Source organism: Salvelinus namaycush, chromosome 11 (genome assembly GCF_016432855.1).
Source record: "Salvelinus namaycush isolate Seneca chromosome 11, SaNama_1.0, whole genome shotgun sequence".
In the NCBI taxonomy this organism is placed as follows: Eukaryota; Metazoa; Chordata; class Actinopteri; order Salmoniformes; family Salmonidae; genus Salvelinus; species Salvelinus namaycush.
Genome location: NC_052317.1, coordinates 13,042,141 through 13,062,833, shown reverse-complemented (window position 1 = coordinate 13,062,833; position 20,693 = coordinate 13,042,141). Strand labels below are relative to the sequence as shown.

Here is a 20,693-nt window from a genome sequence, read left to right as displayed (position 1 = left end):
AGTTGTAGGCTCACACTGAGTCCAACCTGGCACAATATCTGGCCTCACCAGGGTTACTGTGGACCCAGTGTCCACCAGGGCGGAGCAGGGCACCCCCTCCACAGTGACAGGGACATGACAAAAGTCCCCAACACAGGTCCGGCCCACCACAACAACAGGCTCCATCCGCTTGCTCTCGTCTGCTTCTGGGGGAAGTGGAGCCTTGCTTCCCCGTCTGTGCCGGTGGGCTCCTCCTGAAGATGATGGTGGTTGGGATAGAAAGCCAGGGGTCCGCACTACCCGGTCTATGCGGACCCCGAGCCGTTTCCCTGAGCTCTGGGGGACATGGGGCAATTTCGGCGCAGATGGCCTGGCTGGCCACAACCCCAGCAGACCCTGGGACCAGGGTGTGTGTTTCGTGCCGCCTGTAGCGACACAGCACGAATGAGTTCTGTCATTTCAGCCACCCATGCAGGCTTTTCCGGCTCCGGGCTGCTCTGCCCCCCAGCTCGCACAGAGGGTGTGTCTCCCTGCACCCCCACCAAAGCCCCAGCTGAAGCCCCAGCCCACACCAGCTCCCTCTCCAAAGCCATCTCCAAGGCTATCTGCAATGACTCAGGATGAGCCAGCTGGGTCTGTATGCGCAGCTCTGTAGGAGAGAGCGCCTGTATGAACTGGTCCCGTGCTAGCTCGCTCTGCACGGAGGGGGCATGTGAGCATATGCCCGCCGAGAGAGGCTCTCAATTTCATTAGCTAGCACCCGTAGAGGCTCTCCAGGCTGCCTGCGTCTATTACTCAGTTCGGAGCGCAGTAGCCCAGGCTGTACACACTGTCCATAGCGCCTCCTCAGTGCTCCCACTAAAGCACCATAATTATGTCTGTCCTCGGGGCTAATCAATATCAAACAGGCCAGAGCTTAATCCGTGAGGCATAAAGCCAACTGCAGTGCCCTTTCTTCATCCGACCACCCCCTAAAATGAGCCAACAGTTCAAACTGAGCATGAAAAGCTTCCCAATCCGCCTTACCGGAATACTTCGGGGTCTTAACAGATACGGACGCAGCCGGGAACTGGGCGCCGCCATGTTTGTTTACATCCTGAGCCCCAGATTCCTCGTCCCGCCGCGTCGACGTCACCACTTCGGCCCGCCCACCAGAATCCGCGCGAAACACAGTCGACGAGGCGCTCATGCCCGCTTCAGCCGCCATCACTCTAGCGTCCTCCCTCAAGCGGCCTCTGCGCTCCGACGCCCTGGCGATCTCCTCAGCCAGAACCTCCGACGTCCATGCACACGCACCTCCTTGGCCATAATCGTCCCCTACCTCCACCTTCACTTTCGGATTCCCTCGAAGCATTTTCAACCCCCGTTCTCACCTACGGTAGCTAGCCACATAAGTCAGCTAGCTAGCTGGCTAACTTTTATCAACGTTTTTACTTCTGACACCAATGTAATGACCTGACTAGATCATAAATGAACAATTGTCCAGACAGAGGCTTGAGTTTGCGAATTGACGGTTTATTAAACCAACTTTACACAGGCTACTGTTTGGGCCGTAGCACACGCCAAATAAATGACAGATAACCCACAAGCCAATCGTGACCTTCTCTTGTGAAGCCCAGACGTAAGAGAGAGAACAAAGGCGAAACCTGGTCTTAACTTCCAATGCTCCATCCCCCTGCCCAACCCCCCTCCACGCCACTCCGCCAACCGCCAGGATGCCCGGCATCAGAACATTCCAGGCATTCCCGTGATTGGCAGATAGCAGGTTGACTGACATGTCGGACCCCGCGAACACTGGGTACTGGTCAGTACAACACAACCACTTACTAGCCTAACACATAACACACAGCTGTCTGTGCGGGTCGCTACACAATGAATAAAAACAGTGACAGTTATGAGTGTGCCCCATAAAAAAATAGACACCGGTAGTCTACACACCCGTTTCACATAGGTAGCTTGTTGTTCTTGTCAGTCAATCACAGCAGCGCTGCAGCGTAGCAAGTGAAGTGGCTGATTTCTTACCGTAATTGCTGGACTATAAGCCGCTACTTTTTTCCCACGCTATGAACCTCGCGGTTTATACAATGACGCGGCTAATTTATGATTATTTTTTCCCCCACAAGATTCACGCCGCCAAAAAACTGAGCTTCGTCACATAATGTGACGTAAATTGAGCGCGCTCAAACTTCCCATCACTTTGATTACGGTAGTCATTTTGTCACCCTCATCATGGCAAAGACACGGAGAAATGCATATGATGCAGCTTTCAAGTTGAAGGCGATCGATCTGGCTGTTGGAAAAGGAAATAGAGCTGCTGCACGGGAGCTTGGCCTTAATGAGTTGATGATAAGACGTTGGAAACAGCAGCGTGAGGAACTGTGCAAAAAGACAACAAACGCTTTCAGAGAAGAAAAGCAGATGGCCCGAACTAGAAAATGAGCTTGAAGACTGGGGCAACACACAGAGAGCAGACGGCCGAGGTGTTTCAACTGTGCAGATCCGACTGAAAGCCAAAACAATCGCCACCGCAATGAAGTTTGACTTTCTTGGTAGGCTACTGTTTACTGCTATTTTTTTAAATTTTTGTTACAAGCCGTGTTTCGTTAAAGCCTATTTATTTTTGTTACAAGCCGTGTTTCGTTTAAAAGCCTATTTATTTTTGTTACAAGCCGTGTTTCGTTTAAAGGCTGTGTAAAGTTTATTTGTTTCAATGTACCGGTAGGCACTTGCGGCTTATAGACATGTGCGGTTTATTTATGTACAAAATACATATTTTTTAAAAATTCAGTGGGTACGGCTTATATTCAGGTGCGCTTAATAGTCCAGCAATTACGGTAATCAATGCAAAATGGAATTAAAATTACGTAATTGAGTTGGCTAAATGAGTAGGAGTAGGCTATAATGATCAACCAACAGGTAGGAAGTTGTTTAATATGAATGGAGTTGTTGTTGACAAGTACAGGGAGCGCAGCAAAATAGCCTGAATTAGCCTTGCTACTTTAGTTAGCTAGTTGGCTAATTTAGCTGGCTACTTTAGCTAGCTAGCTTCTTTCTAACGATTTGATTCAGTCAAGTCAGGCACAACCAGATGGTATGATAGATAACCTATGGCAGCAACAAATTTTGTCTAACTAGCACGAGTTGGTGTAGTCTCTCCCTCCCCCTCTGAACGCACATTTTAACATTCTGGAACATTACATTTAATGGAAACGGTGCTGTACTGAACAACCAGTTGAAAAAAGAGGAGGGGTTGGGGAACCCTGTCAACATGGCCACTGCCCTTTAAGTCACTCATTGCTTCAAGACATACCTCGCCACATCCACCAAAAAGGAGCAAACGTACCATAAAGTCTATTCAAGAACATACAAGAATGTTTGGGGGAAACTTGCCGTTCAGCACAAACCTTTCCGCAATGTAGCAAACGTTCAAGCGAACTGAACGCGCCTCAGCTCTCTCCCGAGTCACGCAAGCAAGTCTCCAAAAACGTTTTTTCTTTAAGGCACATTTTCGGATATCCCCCCCCCAAAAAATCATATTTGAATCAAGAAATACTTTCAAATGCCCATTCCTAGTTTTCAGCAAGATACCTAATGTATGATCTTTGCGATCATTTGCTTTATGTATTTCGTCAATTAAATAGTGAGATTTTCTGAAGCCGTACTGATGTTTGTATAACAGACTTTCCTTGTTAAGATATTTTATTTATCCGTTATATTCAGATTGTTTGTAATTTGTCAAGTTTACTGGATCAGCTTTATGAATCGGAAACAATTTTGGCCATTTTCAGTTCGTCGGGCACAATGCCCTTTGCAAATTATATATAAAAAATGTGGGCAAGAGGTGTGATGATGAAATCAGCCACTTCTTTAGCCAGTTTAACATATAATCTGTTGTGGGTAATTTGGTTGGTGCTTATATTTGTCTTATTTCACACATGTACAAGTGTGTATTAATACGCATGTTTGAATTGGAAATGTTCACACACCCTCGGAGAGTGGGGTCACAGCCAGGATCTGCCATTATCAACAGTGACCCTGGAGCAATTTGGGTTAAGTGCACAGGAGGTTGGTGGCATCTTAATTGGGGAGAACGGGCTCGCGGAATGGTATCAAACACATGGTTTCCATTCCAGACATTATTATGAACCGTTCTCCCCTCAGCAGCCTCCGGTGGTTAAGTGCCTTGCTCAAGGGCACATCGACAGATTTTTCACCTCGTTGGCTTGGGGATTTGAACTAGCGACCTTTCGGTTATGGGCCCAATACTCTAACCGCTAGGTTACCTGTCGCATTTTAGTCCGATTAAGTGCATTTCAGTCCCACAACAAGTTCTTAGAACCCAGAATGTATGAAAATTCATTATAAATACAGTTATGATTGAATGCTATCAATAATAAAGACATTGGTCTGACCTTTGACCCGGATGTCACTGTATCTCTGGAAGTGGTGATAGGCAGCCTTCCAGGGGTTCCTGTAGTGGCGGAGGAGGGTGACCGGGGGGCGAGCACGGGTGGGGACATAACGCACCCCTTCCTCATCTGCAGGGAAGAGAAACGTACAGTGGTCACTTACACAAGGTCAAATATAGAAAATTAGCCTACCGTAACTGCAGCAAACCTACCCTTAACTTGGACAAGTGAATCATGAATAAAGAGGTTGAGTATCTACTTTCTCCTACCTATGTACTCCTTGAGGGGCGACTTGCGTTTCTCGGCCCTCATGCTGAGGGGTCTGGCCAGGACCTTCTCCTCGTCCGTGCTGTTGGTCTCCATCATCTCGCTCTCTTCCGTGGAGATGACATGCTGCTGCTTGCGGGGCTTCTTCCTGGGTGAGGCCCCGGGGGTCACATCCCCACTGGGCATCATGGACAACAATGGGGCACCACCATGGGGCGTGGGGGGACCTGGAGGGTGAGGAGAGAAAGAACTAGGAGATCAATAGCTCAGGGCCCGTATTCACAAAGTGAATGCTGATCAGCCTCCCCCTTTATTTATTTTGATTTAAAAGGCAAACTGATCCTAGATCAGCAATAGGACACCAATAAAAAAAAAAAAGTTAACAACATTATTGGTTTTGGTGGTGGCAAATACATTTTTCAATTCAAATGTACCTGGTTTAGAGGTATCCATTGCCTCCACCTCCTGCTTTATCTTGATCTCAGGGAGGGTGGAGCTTATTCCACATGCCGCCGTGCTACTGGCCGCTGAATGGGTAGGCGGAACAACCACGTTGGCCATAGACAAGATTGGTGGAGTGATGGCGGACAGGGCAGGGCCAGGCTGTGAGTGTGGGGGTGCTGACACTGAGAGGAGCGTCTGGATTGGCTGAGAGGGTTGCTGGTGTGGCGGGGCTCCGGGATGCTGCTGGTGTTCATTGGTCTGATGGCTGGGCAGAGCCTCCATGGATGATGACATCACCGGGGGAGCCAGGGACACGTGGAGATCAGGCTTGTGTTTCACACTGGGAGGTCAGAGAAAAGATCATCAACCACCTAATAATTTGAAAGTACATTTTCAACTACAAGATATTATTAATACAGGAGTATGCGGTTGACCAGAGGATTCCAGCGTGTGTACACAGCATAGACTTTGATCAGGGCCTACTAACAATGTGCAGTGCTACGTCTTACCCTGCTGGGCGTGGAAACCCTGATGCATGCCTGATTCCGCCGTCTATCCTGGGGCTGTTGGCCTCTGGGATCAGGTTCTTCCTCACTGCAGACCTTTATAGGGAAAACAGACACAGGTTAGTGTTGGGATAGAAGAAAAGCCTACTCAAACTGTAGCTGCTCATGACTAGGTCTGTGGTGGTCACGTAATTGTCAGCCGGTGATTGTCAAGCAAATAACTGTCAGTCTCACAGTAATTGACTGGTAATTAACATAAACACATTTATCATCTCGTGGCTTCCACATATAGCCTACAAGACACTGATGCAGACCTTTGGAACATCTACATTTTAAAAAGTCTAATTAATCAATGTGGTATAGCCTACACCTTCACAATACATCTGTTATTTATTTTAGACGGGCCTAAAGAAACATGATATGAAGAAAATGTAGTCGATTTCAGAAGAACATAATCGCATACTCAGATGTCCTTATGTTAGGTCCTGATCTGGCTATGCCATATGGCTGTGGGCTACACTAGTTCATTTAGCAGACAAGATTCGCTTAGAATTCTGTGGCATTATTTTATAGTATGAATAATATATTGAACAAATCTCCAAACGATTTGAGGGAGTGTGCACATGCGGCTATTCTGTGTTGATCGGTTAACAAAGAAATAGGTATTCCAGATGCTTCATGAGTTATTCATGTAACTTTAGTTGTTCTACAAACGTTGGGCTATATGTTTTGATTTTTAATACATTGTAAGGCAGCAAGATACGACTAACGAGGATTTTTTTTAAAAGCAGCTTGAAAAGGCATGAGCTCTGCTTTGTTTTTTTGTGCAGGCTGTACACACTTCGTCAGTCTCTCATTCACAATTTGACAAGCCCTTGATAGAGGTCGACCAATTATGATTTTTCAACGCTGATACCGATTATTGGAGGACCAAAAAAAGCCGATACCGATTAAATCGGCCGATTTTTATATATATATTTGTAATAATGACAATTACAACAATACTGAATGAACACTTATTTTAACTTAATATAATACATCAATAAAATCTATTTAGTCTCAAATAATGAAACATGTTCAATTTGGTTTAAATATGTGCAAAAACAAAGTGTTGGAGAAGAAAGTAAAAGTGTAATATGTGCCATGTAAAAAAGCTAACTTTAAGTTCCTTGCTCAGAACATATGAAAGCTGGTGGTTCCTTTTAACATGAGTCTTAAATATTGCCAGGTAAGAAGTTTTAGGTTGTAGTTATTATAGGACTATTTCTCTCTATACCATTTGTATTTCATATACCTTTGACTATTGGATGTTCTAATAGGTACTTTAGTATTGCCAGCCTAATCTCGGGAGTTGATAGGCTTGAAGTCATAAACAGCGCAATGCTTGAAGCACAGCGAAGAGCTGCTGGCAAATGCAGGAAAGTGCTGATTTAATGAATGCTTACGAGCCTGCTGCTGCCTACCACCGCTCAGTCAGACTGCTCTATCAAATCATAGACTTAATTATAATTTAATAACACACAGAAATACAAGCCTTAGGTCATTAACATGGTCAAATCCGGAAACTCATTTCGAAAACAAAACGTTTATTCTTTCAGTGAAATACGGAACCGTTCCGTATTTTATCTAACGGGTGGCATCCCTAAGTCTAAATATTGCTGTTACATTGCACAACCTTCAATGTTATGTCATAATTATGTACAATTCTGGCAAATTAATTACGGTCTTTGTTAGGAAGAAATGGACTTCACAGAGTTCGCAATGAGCCAGGCGGCCTAAACTGCTGCATATACCCTGACTCTACTTGCACAGAACGCAAGAGAAGTGACACAATTTCCCTAGTTAAAATAAATTCATGTTAGCAGGCAATATGAACTAAATATGCAGGTTAAAAAATATATACTTGTGTATTGATTTTAAGAAAGGCATTGATGTTTATGGTTAGGTACACATTGGTGCAACAACAGTGCTATTTTCACGAATGCGCTTGTTAAATTACCCGTTTGGCGAAGTAGGCTGTGATTCAATGATAAATTAACAGGCACTGCATCGATTATATGCAAAGCAGGACAAACTAGATAAACTAGTAATATCATCAACTATGTGTAGTTAACTAGTGATTATGTTAAGATTGATTGTTTTTTATAAGATACATTTTATGCTAGCTAGCACCTTACCTTGGCTCCTTGCTGCACTCGCATAACAGGTAGTCAGCCTGTCACGCAGTCTCCTCGTGGAGTGCAATGTAATCGGCCATAATCGGTGTCCAAAAATGCAGATTACCGATTGTTATGAAAACTTGAAATCTGCCCTAATTAATCAGCCATTCCGATTAATCGGTCGACCTCTACTTGATGATGCCTTGAATTTCCCGGTGGCATCCCCTTTGTGTGGCCATAATGCACCCTAAAAAAATCCTTGCCCTTTGCAGCCCTTCTCCCTGAGTGCTGTTTGCTCCGAAGCACTACTCACTCACACGGCTCGTCATCGCCTGATCTGGTCTTTCTCACTGGCTACAAGTGAAGACAGACACATCAGGGACGCAAATGAGCACGTCCTTATCCAATTCTGAGGTGCTTATGGAAGATATTAGAAGAACTGTCCACATTTACTTTTCGTCAGCCAACAAGATGATTAGGCGTAACGAACAGCAAAATCACTAGCCTATGTCAATCTACTATCCCCCATAGCATACAAGTTGACCTATTATATTCTGTGCGAGAAATAAACATTCCAAACAGTCTGGGAGAGTTGTGGGATGCGATAGATCCCAAATTAATACAACCATTAGCATCAAAAAAACTTTACGCACTGATCAGAACATTTAGCTTAACATTTTTATAAACTATTAGGCTATTTCTTCACATTATAAGCGCAACAATGCGCACACTGCAGTAGGCTATATGTGCAAATGTTCCATTAGGGAAAACACCATTTTCAAAAGTGACCACAAATGCGATTATGCATGTAATGCTTTTATTATAAAAAGGTGCATTTCTATGGTGAAAATTATATTCCCCAAACTTGAAACTCACGTGCAGCTTATGTATGCCAGTTGACATTGATGTCAGAGTGATTAGAGGGATATTAGAGTGCCGAGTACCAGGCAGTTAGCAAGTTTGGTAGGCTAATAATGACCATCACCAGCATCAGAGCATGGAGAAGCCTAATTACCATGACTAAACGGTCACGTGGAATTTGACTGCCTTCATGACTCGTGACCGCCGGTGTGGCGGTAATACGGCCACCGTAACAGCCAATATTCAAAAGTACATTCGTGTTTCAAACAAAAGGACAGACAGTACAAACAAAAGAAGAGGCAAGCTGCATAATAGCTACTGTAATCGTAATCGGGGTAATCGTGACAAGAGTTGGTGACCACGACTGCTCTAGTAAGCAAAGGAAAACCGTGAGGGGTTTTCTAAACTCACCCCTCGTTGGCAGGCTTCTTACGTAGGATACTAGGTCGGGGAGAGGACACCAGGGTGGGGGCACCAGGCCCAGTGTTCTGGGGGTGTGTCTGACCCACAGAGGTGGGCGGCTGGCTGCTGCCGAACGTCTGGCCGATAGGGTTGGTTACCAGAGTGGTGCCGTCTGCTAACACAACTGAGAAGACAGAGCAACGTTGTTAGAATAGTTGTTTTGAATAGTTGTCTGAAAAGAATAGCTGTTATGAATCACAGTAATTATTTTTTTCCTATCTCCAATAAATAACATTAAATGTAACCAAACAGATGAATAAAGGGGTGAAAATACTTGACTGGAGAAAATGCGTAGAATGATTCTATTCATAATATATTTCAGACCTGACAGAAACTCATTTAAAACTTTCAACGAAACTTAAACTGCTTCGTTCACCAACTCACTTGAGGTCTTGTTCTCATTGGCTGGCTGTGGGTTGATGGGCGCCGGTTGGATGTTTTGTGCGGTGATCTGACCGGTGGCGGCGTGCAAGCCCTGGGCGCTGATGGTGGTTGGCTGGATGCCCTGCGTGGCCATGCCGGCGGGCTGGATGTTCTGCGTGTTGATCTGAGCGATGCGGTCCACCGTCATCAGCTGCATGGGGTTGAGGTGCACCGCCGACGCCACGCCCACACTCGTCTGGGTCTGCATGGCCGTGCCGCTGGGGGCCTGAGGGGTTACTGTAGGGACGACGGGTTGGGTTTGGATTTGACACACAGGATGAGAGATATATATCTGGTATTATAGATGTAGATTAGACTAGTGTATTATTATGTTGAACATGGTTGAGAAAGTCAGAACTAATAAAAAATGTAATTGATTAACAAAATGATCAATAATCTTTATTAAAGTGAGTGTTCAGAAGTTAACAATCTGGCTCTGTGAAAATGACAAGAGTATTATCTGACTGGTTGAGAGTCACAAAAGAGCCAGATGTAGCATTTTGTTAAGGAGGGGTAAATTGTACCTGGGTACTGTCGGATGGTAGACACAGAGCTGGTGATGGGGGTGTAGGTGTGTGTCAGGGGGAACGGTGAAGAAGGGTAATTAGGCAGAAAGTACTGGAACTGCACTGGCACCGATTGCCTGTGGGGGAACGTGCATATCAAATTAATGAAATAAAACAACCATATCGAAAACTTTCAACTAACAACCAGGAATTTACTCCAAGTACATCAGAAATAAGGAGGCGCTGACATTTTACACTATTGTAGCCCAGGACCAATGAGGACCACATTGGAAATAAGTGTTTTAATGCCCTATCCTCTGGAACAATTAATCATCTTGTTGATGAATGTATTGTGATCAACCCAAAATAAAAATGATTCAAATCAGCCCTCGTCTCTAACCTGTTGTCATTGCGGGCCTCCATGGTGATGGGGTTGGGGGAGGAGCGGTGACCAGAGATGGGGATCAGGTTTCCCCTCTCTCCGGGGTACTCCGGCTGGATCCTGGGCGAGGTGTGGGCTATCGGCTGGGGAACCACCTTAGCTGAAGAGGGTGGAGGTGGAATGGTGTACAATCAGCTGGGTGAAATGTTCATTTTACAACATACAATCACCCTGTAGAGACTTCTTCTATAACTTCAAAGCAAGCTAAAACATTATCTGGCGCAATGCATTCAACCGTTGACAACCGAAAGTGTCACTGTTTTTAATTGCCACTCTACTCCTATCAATGACTTATTAGACAAGTGAACGTTCCATGAAATGTGGAGTAGGCTACTCCAGACAGTAGCTTGGTGCCTTTGCACTCCAACATTAATGATTGAGAAACTTACCCACGGGGATGTTGGACGTGGTGACTGCTGTGGCATGGGAGGAATGAGAAGTCATCGTCATGGTGACGATGTTACTGTTGGTCATTTGGGGGTGGGGTCCGGAGCCTGGGTGAGGTACGATAATGTGGTTATTACATCATTAAAGCAGAATAAAGGAAACAGTCAGTCTTGATAGTGTCATTATGATGCGGGAATGAAAATAGATTAGTTAGACCTACACTCCCGGTCAAACGTTTTAGAACACCTATTCATTCAAGGGTTTTTCTTTATTTTTACTACATTGTAGAATAATAGTGTAGACATCAAAACTATGAAATAACATAATATATTTGAGACTCTACAAATGGTCACCATTTGCCTTGATGACAGCTTTGCACACTCCTCTTCCATTCCTGTGGCGGTCAGTTTCATCATAGCGCGTGATGGTTTTTGCGACTGCACTTGGAAGAAACTTTCAAAGTTATTTTAATTTTCCCTATTGGCTGACCTTCTTGTCTTAAAGTAATGATGGACTGTCGTTTCAATTTATTATTTGAGCTGTTCTTGCCATAATATGGACTTGGTCTTTTACCAAATAGGGCTATCTTCTGTATACCCCACCTCTACCTTGTCACAACACAACTGATTTCCTCAAACGCATTAAGGAAAGAAATTCCACAAGTTAACTTTTGACAAGGCACACCTGCTAATTGAAATGTATTCCCAGTGACTATCTGATGAACCTGGCTGAGAGAATGCCAAGAGTGTGCAAAGCTGTCATCAAGGTTATTTGGGTGGCTATATGAAGAATCTCAAATATAAAATATATTTAGATTTATTTAACACTTTTGTTACTACATGATTCCATATGTGTTATTTCATAGTTTTGATGTCTTCACTATTATTCTACAATGTAGAAAATAGTAAAAATAAAGAAAAACCCTTGAATGAGTAGGTGTGTCCAAAACTTTTGACCGGTAGTGTATCTCTATCACAACAATAGCATCACCTGTAGTGCTAGGCGATGGAGCAGTATTGGTGGCTAATATGGGGGCAACAGTTGCAGCAGCGACAGGAGTCACATTGCTGAATATGGGCTTCTGTGCCATGGTGTGGGGCAGCTGGGGTTTCTGACCCCCAATGGCAGGGTGGGAGGGCAGGGTGATGCGTGTGGGGTTGTCCCGAGATGGGGGTTGACGCTGTATGCTCAGAGTGGCTGAAGGGGGGTGGATATTTAGTCCTGGACGCCTGAGGGTAGAGAGCAAAGGGAGAGTCAACATTGGTTTTACGTACACTTGCAATAGCTGGAATAGTATTGGGCCTCCCTAAAATTAACTATCTAGATACATTTACAAAATACGGTAAAGAATGGTTAACGCTTTCAGCATGTCATACTGTGTTTATTTTCCTTACCCATGAACCATCTCTGCGGAGTGCGTGGCTGAGCTAACCACTGGGGACTGAGGCCTGGTGGCCGTTAATGGGGCAACCACCGTGGGCATCACAGCCGTGGACGTTGTGACTACAGGGCGGGACTGGATGGGCTGGTGGATGATGTGCTGGACAGTAGGTGGGCCAGTACCACCACCGGGGCCTGTAGCAGGTCTCAGTACTGTGGGTCCTTTGGAACTGGACATCACAGCAGCTGCAGCAGCTCCTGGAAACACAAATGAACAACAGTTATCCATGTCGGTTCTTAGGATGGTTCTGCTGAGGACCTACAGTTGGTTAAAATATGAACAAACCACTATGGTGATTTTTTTGGGGTCAAGGTAAGCACCCTGACTATTTTCAGAATGATAAAAGTTTGTTAGCTATGCTACTATCCTGTCTCGGGGACTGACCGACCTCTGGGTAGATGGGAGGTGAAGGTGTGCTGGGGGGCTCCAGGGGAGCCGAGCTGCAGGGGCGGGGCATGGCTGCGGATGATCTGCACGTTGGTCGTCATCAGGTGATGGTGCAGGTTACTGGGGTTGCCCTGGAAACGCCACGCCCATGGACACAAAGCATTATAGATTTGGAACCACATTTTTCATCATGTCATCACATTGGGTAGACCTCAATAGGGTATATTATTGCTGAGGTATATTACAACTACAAACACCAGTCCTTACCTGTTGGCCACTGATAGTTGCTACAGGGATGCCGGCGGTCTGAGGCACGGTGCTCTCCATGGTTGCAGTGACGTGGCTTGGCACCTTAGGTGGCAGGGTGATGTGGCCCTGGGTGTTGGCTGGTGCTGGGGCGATCACTCGACCGGCCATGGGCGACTTCAGAGCTGGCTGGAGAGATGAGAGGACGAGATAAAGTAGATGAGTCAGCTCAAGACACAGGGAGAGAGGGCTAATGCAGCAGACAGAGCTCTCTCATCCATACCTTCATGGGTCCTTCAGTGAAGGCCAGAGGCAGGCCCTGGGGGATGTGTGGCGGAGGGGCTGACACAGTGACAGGCATGCCCTGCTGGAGGGACAGGTGACCTGCTGGAGTGGGGTGACCCTGGGGGGGTCCATGGACCTGGGCTTGGGGGTAAGGCCGGACCACCACTGTCTCCTGCTTGTCATCCCTGAAGGTCGATGCTCCACCACCACTGTTGGGGTGGTCACGAGGACCGTGGTCTGGGTGAGGGTCACGGTTGCTATCGTCTGGCCCTCCTGTGGTACAAAGAGTTGGAGTACTTATTTTTATGAAGAAGACTTGCAGTGGTGGGAAAAGTACCACGTTGTCATACTTGAGTAAAGAGTAAAAAGTAAAGATCACTTAATAGAAAATGACTCAAGTAAAAGTGAAAGAAACCTTGTGAAATACCATTTGAGTAAAAGTCTAAAAGTATTTGGTTTTAAATATACTTAAGTATCAAAAGTAAAAATCATTTCAAATTCCTTACATTAAGCAAACTAGAAGGCACCATTTTCTTGTTTTTGTTTATTTACGGATAGCCAGGGCCACACTCAGACATAATTTACAAACAGAGTATGTGTTTAGTGAGTGTTTAGTGAGTCCACCAGATCAGAGGCAGTAAGGATGTTCTCTTGATTAGTGTGTGAATTAGACAATTTTCCTGTCCTGCTAACCATTCAATATGTAAAAGCACATTATTTTATTTAGGAATGTAGTGAAGTAAAAGTTGTCTAAGAAGATAAATACTAAAGTAAAGTACATATACCCCCAAAAACAACTTAAGTAATATCTACACTACCGTTCAAAAGTTTGGGGTCACTTAGAAATGTCCTTGTTTTTGAAAGAAAAGCAATTTTTTGTCCATTAAAATAACATCAACTTGATCAGAAATAGTGTAGACATTGTTAATGTTGTAAATGACTATTGTAGCTGGAAATGGCAGATTTTTTATGAAATATCTACATAGACGTACAGAGGCTCATTATCAGCAACCATCACTAGTGTGTTCCAATGGCACGTTGTGTTAGCTAATCCAAGTTTATAATTTTAAAAGGCTAATTGTCATTAGAAAACCCTTTTGCAATTATGTTAGCACAGCTGAAAACTGTTGTGCTTATTAAAGAAGCAATAAAACTGGCCTTCTTTAGACTAGTTGAGTATCTGGAGCATCAGCATTTGTGGGTTCGATTACAGGCTCAAAATGGCCAGAAATAAAGAACTTTCTTCTGAAACTCGTCAGCCTATTCTTGTTCTGAGAAATTAAGGCTATTCCATGAGAGAAATTCCAAGAAACTGAAGATCTGGTACAACGCTGTGTACTACTCCCTTCACAGAACAGAGCAAACTGTCTCTAACCAGAATAGAAAGAGGAGTGGGAGGCCCCGGTGCACAACTGAGCAAAAGGACAAGTACATTAGTGTCTAGTTTGAGAAACAGATGCCTTACAAGTCCTCAACTGGCAGCTTCATTAAATGGTACCCGCAAAACACCAGTGAACAACAGTGAAGAGGCGACCTCGGGATGCAGAGTTCCTCTGTCCAGTGTCTGTGTTCTTTTGCCCATCTTAATCTTTTATTGGCCAGTCTGAGATATGGGTTTTTCTTTGCAACTCTGCCTAGAAGGCCAGCACCCCGGAGTCGCCTCTTCACTGTTGACGTGGAGAATGGTGTACTATTTAATGAAGCTGCCAGTTGAGGACTTGTGAGGCATCTGTTTCTCAAACGAGACACTAATGTACTTGTCCTCTTGCTCAGTTGTGCACCGGGGCCTCCCACTCCTCTTTCTATTCTGGTTAGAGCCAGTTTGCGCTGTACTGTGAAGGGAGTAGTACAACAGCGTTGTAGAAGATCTTCAGTTTCTTGGCAATTTCTCACATGGAATAGCCTTCATTTCTCAGAACAATAATAGACTGACGAGTTTCAGAAGAAAGGTCTTTGTTTCTGGCCATTTTGAGCCTGTAATCAAACCCACAAATGCTGATGCTCCAGATACTCAATACTAGTCTAAAGAAGGACAGTTTTATTGCTTCTTTAAATCAGAACAACAGTTTTCAGCTGTGCTAACATAATTGCAAAAGGGTTTTCTAACGATCAATTAGCCTTTTAAAACGATAAACTTAGATTAGCTAACAACATGCCATTGGAACACACGAGTGATGGTTGCTGATATTGGGCCTCTGTACGCCTACGTAGATATTCCATTAAAAGAATCTGCCTTTTCCAGCTACAATAGTCATTTACAACATTAACAATGTCTACACTATTTCTGATCAATTTTCTGTTATTTTTATAGACAAAATATGTGCTTTTCTTTTAAACACAAGGACATTTCGAAGTGACCCCAAACTTTTGAACAGTAGTGTGTGTATATATATATTTTTTACCTGTATTTAATTAGGCAAGTCAGTTAAGAAAGAAATTCATATTTACAATGACTGCCTGCCCCAGCCAAACCCGGACGGCGCTGGGCCAATTGTGCGCCGCCCAATGGGACTCCCAATCACGGCCGGATGAGATAAAGCCTGGATAAAATACTTTGAAGTATTTTTTTACTGAAGTAGTTAACACCACTGACCAATGATTTCATACACTTACTGACCACTGCAAATAGTTGTGAAAGCTGTGATGCAAAGTGAGTTCTGCTGTGGGTTAGCAGGTTCCATAATGTTACCTGCCGTGTTTGGTTGACCACCAGACAGCAATGCAGTGTTTCCTCCAGGAGTCTGGTTTAGTCCCATACCAGGAGGTATTCCCGGTCGTGGATACTGTTGAGAACTCATCTTCTGACACACTTGATAGCTATGCAAGGAAGAGAACAATATTAAACCTGACAGGTATGTAGATACAAGTTTGCACAGACGAATGTTGCCAACATCTAAGCAGGTATTTTCTCCAAATCGTATAAAATCGGGGATCATCAACTTGATTCAGACGCATGACAATTTTTTCTTGAGTGGATGGTCACGGGGCCGGAACATAATTACAAATAATTTGGAAACTGTAAATTGGCTGCAAGACGCCCAAACAAATATTTGAATTTGTGAAACATCACAGCACAGTTGAAAAAAATGTGGCACATTGAAATCATAAGAGGGCGGTTTACAGAGAAGGGTGGGATGAACTAAGAGTAGCTGAGGAGTGGATTTAAAAGCTCATGTTCTATAATAGTTATCACCAATGTTCCCTCTTTTGTTTTTGGCACCGCGGAGCACAAACTTGGACATTGCTCAAATTTGTTAAAACTTCCGGCGCACGTTTACTGTGAACACAGAGGCTGTATCCGCTTTAAGTTACAGTGTTAACAGTGGTCAAGTAGGCTATTGTGGCTATTTGATCATAACTTAGGCCCATCAGAGTGGCCTATCATCAAAAACAATGGAGAAGCTGCATTGCTGACGACAACGGTGGTAGGCCTGATCACCGACAACGATGAGACAGCCTATAGGCAGATGGTCAGAGACCTGGCAGTGTGTGAGCAAGACAAAAGGAGATGATCGTGGACTAAGGGGAAAGGAGGGCCGAACACTCCCCCATTCACATTGACAGTGCTCTAATGGAGCTTATTGAGAGTTTCAAGTTCCTTGGTGTCCACATCACCAACAAACTATCATGGTCCAAACACACCAAGACAGTTTTGAAGAGGGCACGACAACACCTATTCCCCCTCAAGAGACTGAAAAGATTTGGCATGGGTCGCCAGATCCTCAAAAAGTTCTAAAGCTGCACAATCGAGAGCATCCTGACCGGTTGCACTACAGAGGGTAATGCATACGGCCAAGTACATCACCCGGGCCAAGCTTCCTGCCATCCAGGACCTATATACTAGGCGTGTCAGAGGAAGGCCCCAAAAAATTGACAAAGACTCCAGTCGCCTAAGTCATAGACTGTTCTCTCTGCTACCGCAAGGCAAGCGGTACCAGGACACCAAGTCTAGGTCCAAAAAGCTCCTTAACAGCTTCTACCCACAAGCCATAAGACTGCTGTACCATTAATCAAATGGCCACCCGGACTATTTGCATTGACACCCCCCCCTTTGTTTTTACACTGCTGCTACTCGCTGTTTATTATCTTTACCCCTACCAACATGTAGAAATTACCTTGACTAACCTGTTTTTTTTTAATTTCACCTTTATTTAACCAGGTAGGCTAGTTGAGAACAAGTTCTCATTTACAACTACGATGTGGCCAAAATAAAGCAAAGCAGTGCGACACAAACACAGAGTTACACATGGAATAAACAAGCGTACAGTCAATAACACAATAGAAAAAAAGAATGTCTATATACAGTGTGTGCAAATGGCGTGAGGAGGTAAGGCAATAAATAGGCCATAGTAGCGAAGTAATTACAATTTAGCAAATGAACACTGGAGTGATAGATGAGCAGATGATGACGTGCAAGTAAAAATTCTGGTGCAAAAGAGCGGAAAAGTAAATAAAAACAATATGGGTGTGGGGTAGGTAGATTGGATGGGCTATTTACAGATGGGCTATGTACAGCTGCAGCGATCGGTTAGCTGCTCTCATAGCTGATGTTTAAAGTTAGTGAGGGAAATATAAGTCTCCAATGTAGTCCCACTGTGCCCCCTCACATAGCCGCAGTTATTTTATTGCGGTCTTTTTTACCCCCCCCCCCCCACAAAAAAATATATACATGTTATTTCATTGTTTTGATGTAGAAAATAGTAAAAAAGAAAAAAAAGAATGAACCCTTTTAATAAGTAGGCGTGTCCAAACTTTTGACGGGTACTATTTTCTACATCAAAACTGGGAACTAACACATATGGGATCATGTAGTACCCAAAAAAAGTGTTAAACAAATCCAAATCTATTTTATATTCTTCAAAGTTGCCACCCTTTGCCTTGATGACAGCTTTGTACACTCTTGGAATTCTCTCACCCAGCTTCACCTGGAATGCTTTTCCAACAGTCTTGAAGGAGTTCCCACATATGCTGAGCACTTGTTGGCTGCTTTTCCTTCACTCTGCGGTCCAACTCATCTCAATTGGGTTGAGGTTGGGTGATTGTGGAGGCCAGGTCATCTGATGCACCACTCCATCACTATCCTTGGTCAAATAGCCCTTACACAGCCTGGAGGTGTGTTTTGAGGTGTGTTATGTAGTCCCAGTAAGCGGAAAGCAGTAGTGGTTTCTTTGTAGCAATTTGACCACAAAGGCCTGATTCACACAGTCTCCTCTGAACAGTTGATGTTGAGATGTGTCTGTTACTTGAATTCTGTGAAGCATTTTTTTGGGCTGCAATCTGAGGTGCAGTTAACTCTAATGAACTTATCCTCTGCAGCAAAGGTAACTCTGGGTCTTCCCTTCCTGTGGCGGTCCTCATGAGAGCCAGTTTCAGCATAGCGCTTGATGGTTTTTGTGACTGCACTTGAAGAAACTTTCAAAGTTCTTGAAATTTTCCAGATTTACTGACCTTCATGTCTTAAAGTAATGATGGACTGTCGTTTCTCTTTGTTTATTTGAGCGGTTCTTGCGATAATATGGACTTGGTCTTTTATCAAATAGGGCTATCTACTGTATACCCCCCCACCTTGTCACAACACAACTGATTGCCTCAAACGCATTAAGAAGGAAAGAAATTCAACAAATTAACTTAACAAAGCACACCTGTTAATTGAAATGCATTCCAGGTGACTACCTGACAAAGTTGGTTGAGAGAATGCCAAGAGTGTGCAAAGCTGTCATCAAGGCAACGGATGGCTACTTTGAAGAGTGTAAAATATATTTTCATTTGTTTAACACTTGGTTTACTACATGATTCCATATGTGTTATATCATAGTTTCGATGTCTTCACTATTACTCTATAAATGTAGAAAATAGTAAAAATAAAGAAAAACCCTTGAATGAGTAGGTGTGTCCAAACTTTTGACTGGTACTGTACATATAACCTCATCAAACCTGTGCCCCCGCAGATTGACTCTGTACCCCCTGTACATAGCCTCTTTACTGTTATTTTATTGTTGCTCTTTCATTAGTTATTTTTACTTCAGTTTATTTTTGTGAATACATTCTTAACATTTATTTTCTCAAAACAGCATTGTTGGTTAAGGGCTTGTAAGTAAGCATTTCACTGTAAGGTCTACATCTGTTGTATTCAGCGCATTTGACAAATAACATTTGATTTGACTTTTGATAAGTACTATCCAGATGTAATGTATATCAAATTACTTTATTCTTGCTATGTAACTACTAGAGTAAAAAAAGCCATGTATGTAAAACTTGTGTAAAAATACACGTAACAACCAAAGAAAAAGCTGTAAAAACAAAGTAGATTTTTGTCCTCCGAAAAGGGGGGGTACAAACAATTTTTTAAACAACATAAAATATATATAAAACATATTTGACTAAAACATAATATCAAACCTTATTTTTGTATACTCCGTACGTATCTCTCTCCATTATGCGTGGGAATACTTTGGAACAGATTTCCAAAATGTTAATCAATTGGAGCCGATTTGCTGGTGTGTATACAGTCTTATGTCCAACAAACAAATACATTCGACATTTGTTTTACTCAGAAAACTTGGTGGGGTCAAATAAAATTATTCGCTGGCCAAATTTGGAACCCTGTCGTACATGACATTGTCAATGATTTTTCTGCAAGTTGTAAGCATTGCTAGCCACAAACAGCTGCTAACTTGAGTCGGGCCAAGGCTTGGCCATGAACACTCTGCAGTGGACTGGATCAAAGCCAAGGATAACATTGTCTACTCCCGAGTCCTTGACATTAGCTTGCTACAACTTCAATGCAGTACCAATAGCTAGCAAGCGACTGTAGGTGACATTACATCTAGCTTTCTAACTAAGTTAGTCGGCTGGTCAGATACTTGTTTGTTCCTAGTTAACTGGTTGGTTAACGTTACTTCGACGTAACCTGTTTCTACCTAACCAAGTTGAAGACAGATGAACTAACATCTCCGGTTTAGCTGCTTTATATCAAGGAAACAACACAGGTGTGCGGGTGCTTGACCGAAGTCGTAGTTAGTTATAGTTACCCCGCCAGTTTCTTTAACGCCTGCTACGTTAGGTTAGTACACAGTTGCTAGTTAGTAATATAGCTAGCTAGCTATTAATTGAAATCGTGCCCCCACGAACTAAGGTTAGTTAGCTAACTGCTGCATTATTTATGGCAATGAACCGACGATAATAAAAAAAAAAATATTAGTTAGATTAATCTGGAATGATTATCGGAAGTTACTAACAAACAGTACGATTATATTGAAATTGCAACAAGAACATACCTTGCTTGTGTGATCAGGAATCTCCATCCGTCTTTCTACTACGCGCGTGTTACACAAGCGGCACTATTTCAAAACTTCCGGTTTTCAGAGTTTGTTTAGCCACATTGAAAAAATAAAAGCCATATGAAAAATAATAACGAGGTTGCTGTAGCATTTTTTTGTTGTTAATGTTCACAATTAATAATACTTTACGATATCTTCATCATTAGTAT

The 20,693-nt window shown here is 43.5% G+C and overlaps 1 protein-coding gene across 1 annotated transcript in view; it reads right to left on the bottom strand.

Moving 5' to 3' along the window:
* Positions 1-20,532, bottom strand: part of sap130b (Sin3A-associated protein b) — a 30,460-nt gene extending 9,928 nt beyond the window's left edge. Inside the window, exons 1-16 of the mRNA XM_039003841.1 lie at positions 20,482-20,532; positions 15,894-16,021; positions 13,203-13,477; positions 12,941-13,108; positions 12,675-12,804; positions 12,240-12,483; positions 11,836-12,074; positions 10,848-10,952; positions 10,417-10,558; positions 10,035-10,153; positions 9,472-9,747; positions 9,037-9,211; positions 5,609-5,701; positions 5,090-5,439; positions 4,658-4,882; positions 4,392-4,517 (exon numbers count right to left, since the gene is read on the bottom strand). Coding sequence (XP_038859769.1) covers positions 4,392-4,517; positions 4,658-4,882; positions 5,090-5,439; positions 5,609-5,701; positions 9,037-9,211; positions 9,472-9,747; positions 10,035-10,153; positions 10,417-10,558; positions 10,848-10,952; positions 11,836-12,074; positions 12,240-12,483; positions 12,675-12,804; positions 12,941-13,108; positions 13,203-13,477; positions 15,894-16,002 — 2,776 coding nt within the window. The 5' untranslated portion in view covers positions 16,003-16,021; positions 20,482-20,532. The remainder of the gene's footprint in view (positions 1-4,391; positions 4,518-4,657; positions 4,883-5,089; positions 5,440-5,608; positions 5,702-9,036; positions 9,212-9,471; positions 9,748-10,034; positions 10,154-10,416; positions 10,559-10,847; positions 10,953-11,835; positions 12,075-12,239; positions 12,484-12,674; positions 12,805-12,940; positions 13,109-13,202; positions 13,478-15,893; positions 16,022-20,481) is intronic.
* Between the last annotated feature and the right edge of the window lie 161 nt (positions 20,533-20,693).